The sequence below is a fragment of the Asterias amurensis genome, chromosome 20, assembly GCF_032118995.1.
Source record: "Asterias amurensis chromosome 20, ASM3211899v1".
Classification (NCBI taxonomy): domain Eukaryota; kingdom Metazoa; phylum Echinodermata; class Asteroidea; order Forcipulatida; family Asteriidae; genus Asterias; species Asterias amurensis.
In genome coordinates this window covers 10,717,414-10,724,045 of record NC_092667.1, presented here as the reverse complement: position 1 = coordinate 10,724,045, position 6,632 = coordinate 10,717,414, and the positions used below count along the sequence as shown (strand labels likewise).

The 6,632-nt window shown below is 39.6% G+C and overlaps 1 protein-coding gene across 3 annotated transcripts in view; it reads right to left on the bottom strand.

Annotated features, from left to right (window-relative positions):
* Nucleotides 1-394: 394 nt before the first annotated feature.
* The window catches only part of LOC139952117 (rho-associated protein kinase 2-like), a 79,632-nt gene continuing 73,394 nt past the window's right edge, over nt 395-6,632 (bottom strand). For all 3 annotated transcript variants that reach the window (XM_071951076.1, XM_071951078.1, XM_071951079.1), the window contains one exon: nt 395-3,202. In XM_071951076.1, the coding sequence (XP_071807177.1) occupies nt 3,118-3,202 (85 nt within the window). In that variant the 3' untranslated portion in view covers nt 395-3,117. The remainder of the gene's footprint in view (nt 3,203-6,632) is intronic.

Below are 6,632 nucleotides of genomic sequence, written 5' to 3'. Positions count from 1 at the left end.
CACGGTATACTCGGTACTTTCCCGAATTCTGTGAAACAAAATCCTTCATTGTTTTTGAGAAAAAGCTTTATAAACTAGAACTTTTGCATTGATCAAGTCAAAGGCATTTTATAGGGATAACAAAACATAACAAATAAATGGCACTTTCCTGGTCAAGCTCTACACACAATCAATATTATGAAGTGAATAAAACAATTTCATACCTTGCTTTAATAGTAGTATCGTTTAGAGAAAAAAAGCATCAAAGTTTACCCAGTTGATATTGAACTTGCATTAGAAATAGGACCTACAATGATGTAAAAACAGACATCTAGATTGAGTATGAATTGCAGCAAAGTTCTCTTATAATCGGGGCGGTCCCACTCGATACTGCTTTTGCAGATTTGGCTTGCAGTTTCAATAAAACTTTTACTATTTTGTTCCTTCTTGGACAAAGATGTTTCACTTTAGAATACAACAAATAGTTTGTTATGGTATAGTTAAGTCAAACGTGGCGATCATGGAAATATGAGGGATCTATTTACTCTTGGGGGAATGTCCAGCGAAAGGTTTTGTTACGTAACTTAAGCATTACCCGATCTTGATTTAAAGGAAGTATAAATATCAGTAGCAGCACCATACATGTAGAAGAAATTTGCCAACATGTCAAATCATTACGATAAAACTCCATTGCATAAAAATGCTAAAATAACACATCCTTTTCATCTGGCAACTCACACCTGTTATCTCCATGTAATTCCTTTTCCAAACAGTTGACTTAATTGGATCATGCACAAACCAGTAGGGCTGCCCAAGGTAGGGCTGCCCAAGGTAGTTTAATGCATTGATGTAAGTAATTTGTAAACATACCCACTAGTAGTGGCAGCAATGTCAACATTACTAAATGATCTGCCTCAGGTTCATTCAAAGGCAGTACCCGTAGCACAAATACACGAACATGCCAAATGCATATACCTTATCTTGACTCAAAGATATTAAATGAACAAGTAGCAGCAGTAGTGCCAACATTACCTGTGCTGCCGTCGATTTCACAAAACTCTTCCTACCTAACTTAAGACTAATCTTAAAGTCCCAACCCTGCACTGTAGCATGCAGACCTTAAGATTAATCCTAAGTTAGGACGAGTAACTCGTCCTAACTCGAGATAAGACGAGTCCTAACTCTTTGTGAAATCGACCCCTGTACATTGTATTAAACTGATTCAAAGGCAATACGCATACCCCTTGCACAAATATGCAAACATGCCAAATGCCTATACCTTATCTTGACTCAAAGAAATTAATCGTACAACAGTAGTGCCGACATTACCAGTGTTGTACATTATCTTTATTCAAAGAGGGTAAGCGTCTCGGCATCAGGAGTTTTTCCAAGGCCACCAATAGCCCTTTCCTGTCATATTGGAGTGAAATAAACACATTACCACAAAAGAAGTAAAACTCACATAAAACTCAGCGGGGTGAAGTGAACAAGTGAATACAACACCTACAGGGAAACTCTAGATGCAAACCTCTAAATGTACAACCATTTCAAAAGCTCTGCAAGAGTACATGTACATAGTAAACCCCTTTAACTAGACCTTTACCATGGAGCCTCCATTTTGTCTATATCCCCACATCCACCAATGAGAAATAACATGCTAAAAACTCATGGAGACGCAAGGCACCCGTTTAATTTGCTATGAGCCTCTAAATCACCCAGATTGACTTGATAAACCCAAGATGGCTACTCCATGGTTAAACACTGAAATCTATCTTACAAGATTATCACATCAATTATTTGAAAGTTATCATTGATTTGGAGTATATACATAAATATTAGTTAACAGTTCCGGAGTACAAAATATGTCTTCATTAATAAATCAAATAATCCAAGTGTTAAAAAACACTTGGCAGAGTACTGACTATAATACTATGATACAATGTATGTACACATAAACTGTGTATCCTTTCCTTCCAGGACAATTCGCTAAATGCTTTACCCCCGCCCCCAAATGCAACACAAAAACCATTGGGGTCTCACAAGAGAGCACTGATCAAACGAGGGCGGTTTCTGAACTGAGACTTCTCCTCCGCAAAAAGTGAAGAGTGTGGAAAACTTAATGCTTGTTGTATTTGGGGTTTTTTCTTTTCACTCTGGTAAAGTGAAAAATCTTAAGCTTGGGCCCTGATTTTTAACCCCAGGTTGCACGAACTCTCTCACTCTTACTGTACAAAGGCTGTAATCACACAAGACGAGACACAAGAGAGCGCCCTTCAAAGCCTCCGCACAAAAAGTAATTTTCAATTTCACTATCATGACGCTTATTCTTCTGTCTTACCCTTTTACATATGTAGACAATGCCAATCAGGAAACTTGATACAAATTTGATCACAAGTTATGACTTTGGCGACAGGAGAGAGAAAAAACACCAGTTCTGTGATGTTTTCCCTCAGCATGTCTTTGCTACTGATTGCAGATTTATATTTATATTATAAATATATAAATTGGCCAGCAATACACTATTATTAAGGAGCCAATAAATTGTACACTTCAGCAACTACGTTCAACCTGTTCAAATTGCAAAGTTAAAGAAAAGCAGAATGTACAAATATGGAGAAAGAAATAAACGTCAGCTAAATATCCTTGAGTTTCCACGCATGGAATAAAATTTATAAAACAAGTCTAACTGTGTTGTACCTTGAGGTCACAACAGATCAGCGTCTTGTTCGACTTAGGTTTACTTTATCAAATTTGTCAAGATACCATTTCTGTAATGTTTTTGTTAGCAATAATAAATCATGATATTTTCCAATACACACACCTTAAATATGTAAATATTTTGTTTTTACTTATTTGCAAGTTTTACAAGTTAAAAAATGTTATACTGGTAGCAGCACCTGCTGTACAGTAAATGCTCTGTGGATAACATTTTAAACACAATTACTTTCTTTATTATTATTCTATTTTAGAGTATTCAAACATAGAAAAACTCACTGAAAACTTCAAAATATATACTGAGTTAACATTTGTAACAAATTTTTATCAAATTTGAACGTAGAAAAACTTGTGCTGATTTTGTTTTTAATTTGAAGCATTTATGGTGCTGGATGGGAGGGGGGCAGAGTGATGGGATGGAGACTACCTCTTTGAGTTGGAGCCCACTGAGGATTGTCGGACCGGGTTGCTGTTCCGACGCATCGACTGCTGAATAAAGTTTGTTCGACTGTTATGGAATAGAGGAAATACAATAGTGTACATTAGTGTCACGTGGTCGTCATGTGGTCATCATGTGGTTGTCATGTGACAATATTATACTTTTATGAACTTTAAATTCAACGTAGAGAAGAATAATAACATAAATTAAAATCATGCACTTCGCCCGACGCCATCATCACAATTATCTTGGTTGTGCCATTTTGGGCCCAGTGGTGACTTTACAATGTAGTATACTGTGCACTATACCCTGCTTGAGCCCCAATGGTGACTTTAGTCAACTGTGCACTATACCCTGATTGAGCCCCAACGGTGACTTTAGTCAACTGTGCACTATTCCCTGCTTGAGCCTCAATGGTGACTTTAGTCAACTGTGCACTATACCCTGATTGAGCACCAATGGTGACTTTAGTCAACTGTGCACTATATCCTGATTGAGCCCCAATGGTGACTTTAGTCAACTGTGCACTATACCCTGCTTGAGCCCCAATGGTGACTTTAGTCAACTGTGCACTATACCCTGCTTGAGCACCAATGGTGACTTTAGTCCACTGTGCACTATACCCTGTTTGAGCCCCAATGGTGACTTTAGTCAACTGTGCACTATACCCTGATTGAGCACCAATGGTGACTTTAGTCAACTGTGCACTATATCCTGATTGAGCCCCAATGGTGACTTTAGTCAACTGTGCACTATACCCTGATTGAGCCCCAATGGTGACTTTAGTCAACTGTGCACTATACCCTGCTTGAGCACCAATGGTGACTTTGGTCAACTATGCACTATACCCTGTTTGAGCCCCAATGGCGACTTTAATCAACTGTGCACTATACCCTGATTGAGCACCAATTGTGACTTTAGTCAACTGTGCACTATATCCTGATTGAGCCCCAATGGTGACTTTGGTCAACTGTGCACTATACCCTGTTTGAGCCCCAATGGTAACTTTAAACAACTGTGCACTATACCCTGATTGAGCACCAATGGTGACTTTAGTCAACTGTGCACTATATCCTGATTGAGCCCCAATGGTAACTTTAGTCAACTGTGCACTATACCCTGCTTTAGAACCAATGGTGACTTTAGTCAACTGTGCACTATACCCTGCTTTAGAACCAATGGTGACTTTAGTCAACTATGCACTATACCCTGCTTGAGCCCCAATGGTAACTTTAGTCAACTGTGCACTATACCCTGCTTGAGCCCCAATGGTGACTTTAGTCAACTGTGCACTATACCCTGCTTGAGCCCCAATGGTGACTTTGGTCAACTGTGCACTATACCCTGATTGAGCCCCAATGGTAACTTTAGTCAACTGTGCACTATACCCTGCTTGAGCCCCAATGGTGACTTTAGTCAACTGTGCACTATACCCTGCTTGAGCCCCAATGGTGACTTTAGTCAACTGTGCACTATACCCTGATTGAGCCCCAATGGTGACTTTAGTCAACTGTGCACTATACCCTGCTTTAGAACCAATGGTGACTTTAGTCAACTGTGCACTATACCCTGCTTTAGAACCAATGGTGACTTTAGTCAACTATGCACTATACCCTGCTTGAGCCCCAATGGTAACTTTAGTCAACTGTGCACTATACCCTGCTTGAGCCCCAATGGTGACTTTAGTCAACTGTGCACTATACCCTGCTTGAGCCCCAATGGTGACTTTGGTCAACTGTGCACTATACCCTGATTGAGCCCCAATGGCAACTTTAGTCAACTGTGCACTATACCCTGCTTGAGCCCCAATGGTGACTTTAGTCAACTGTGCACTATACCCTGCTTGAGCCCCAATGGTGACTTTAGTCAACTGTGCACTATACCCTGCTTGAGCCCCAATGGTGACTTTAGTCAACTGTGCACTATACCCTGCTTTAGAACCAATGGTGACTTTAGTCAACTGTGCACTATACCCTGCTTGAGCCCCAATGGTGACTTTAGTCAACTGTGCACTATACCCTGTTTGAGCCCCAATGGTGACTTTAATCAACTGTGCACTATACCCTGATTGAGCACCAATGGTGACTTTAGTCAACTGTGCACTATACCATGCTTGAGAACCAATGGTGACTTTAGTCAACTGTGCACTATATCCTGATTGAGCACAATGGTGACTTCAGTCAACTGTGCACTATACCCTGCTTGAGCCCCAATGGTGACTTTAGTCAACTGTGCACTATACCCTGCTTGAGCCCCAATGGTGACTTTAGTCAACTGTGCACTATACCCTGCTTGAGAACCAATGGTGACTTAAGTCCACTGTGCACTATACCCTGCTTGAGCCCCAATGGTGAGGTAGCAAGAACAGGACTTTTCAGCATCATCCAGTACCAAAGCCATTCATTCACTCAAACACATTAGGTCAGTCATGTTTGATCAGTGGTTTCCGTCCATGCCTTTCACCTCTGTTCGAGCCCGGACCAGAGCCTTGCATGACGATTGTGTTCTTTCAGTCCCTACCTGACTGCATGGGTTTTCCACAATTGTTTTCCTCCCACGTCTAAAATTTGAATTTCTTCATTATCTTCTCTACAAAAAGTTGATTCAGATTCAGATTCAGATTCAAATTCATTGTGTCTGCTGCCCCCTAGTGTCCCAAAGTGTCCAACTGAACACTGACCTCATCTTCATGACGTTTGATAGTACACCAACATCAATAAGAGCTGTAATTTGGACAATATTTACATGCAAGTATTTTCAAAACTCGCATTACATGCTTGCCTGAGGCACTGAATTACTCCAATGCAACATGCTATATGCTTTGCAACCAGTTCTAAACTCTCAAAATAATGGTTCTATTAGATTCCTTCTGCTTTGAAGCATAAAATTAGACACATTATTTGTATTTCCAGTAAGGCTGGTTGCATGGCTATGAAAATATTTGAAAATGGCGACAGTTTTGGATGCCATCTTAGATTTCAGAAATAAATCCAGGGGACTTCCGTAGATTAAATTTTGGGTTGATTTGACCCACAATTTTAAGTAGCTATTTTAATAGATTTGAGATTCGAGTCACTGGCTTTTATTTAAAAAAATAATCCAACTATTACAAGGGGCAGCAGTAGAAGCAAGACAAGCTCTCAAAAACAAATTCTCAAGAACAGCAAAGTAGAAACACATGGTGTTTCCGCAAACTGAATACTGCTACCTCACCATGCAATGCCTTAAAACCCAAATAAGTACATGTACATGTAAGTTAATTAAATTAAAACAAATGAAAAATAATTATTGTTTGAATCCTGACATTATCTCACGTCCAGTAGCCAAGTAAAAATTCTCGCATGTCACATGCATTGACCGTGGCTGGCACATCCAACATTTTGTGTATGTTTTTCACTTTGATAACATCTGAGATTTTGATGACACAATTTGTCAAAAAAAAAAATCCTGAAATGGGATAACAGTTTTTGAGTAAACTTTGAGTACCATAAATAAAATC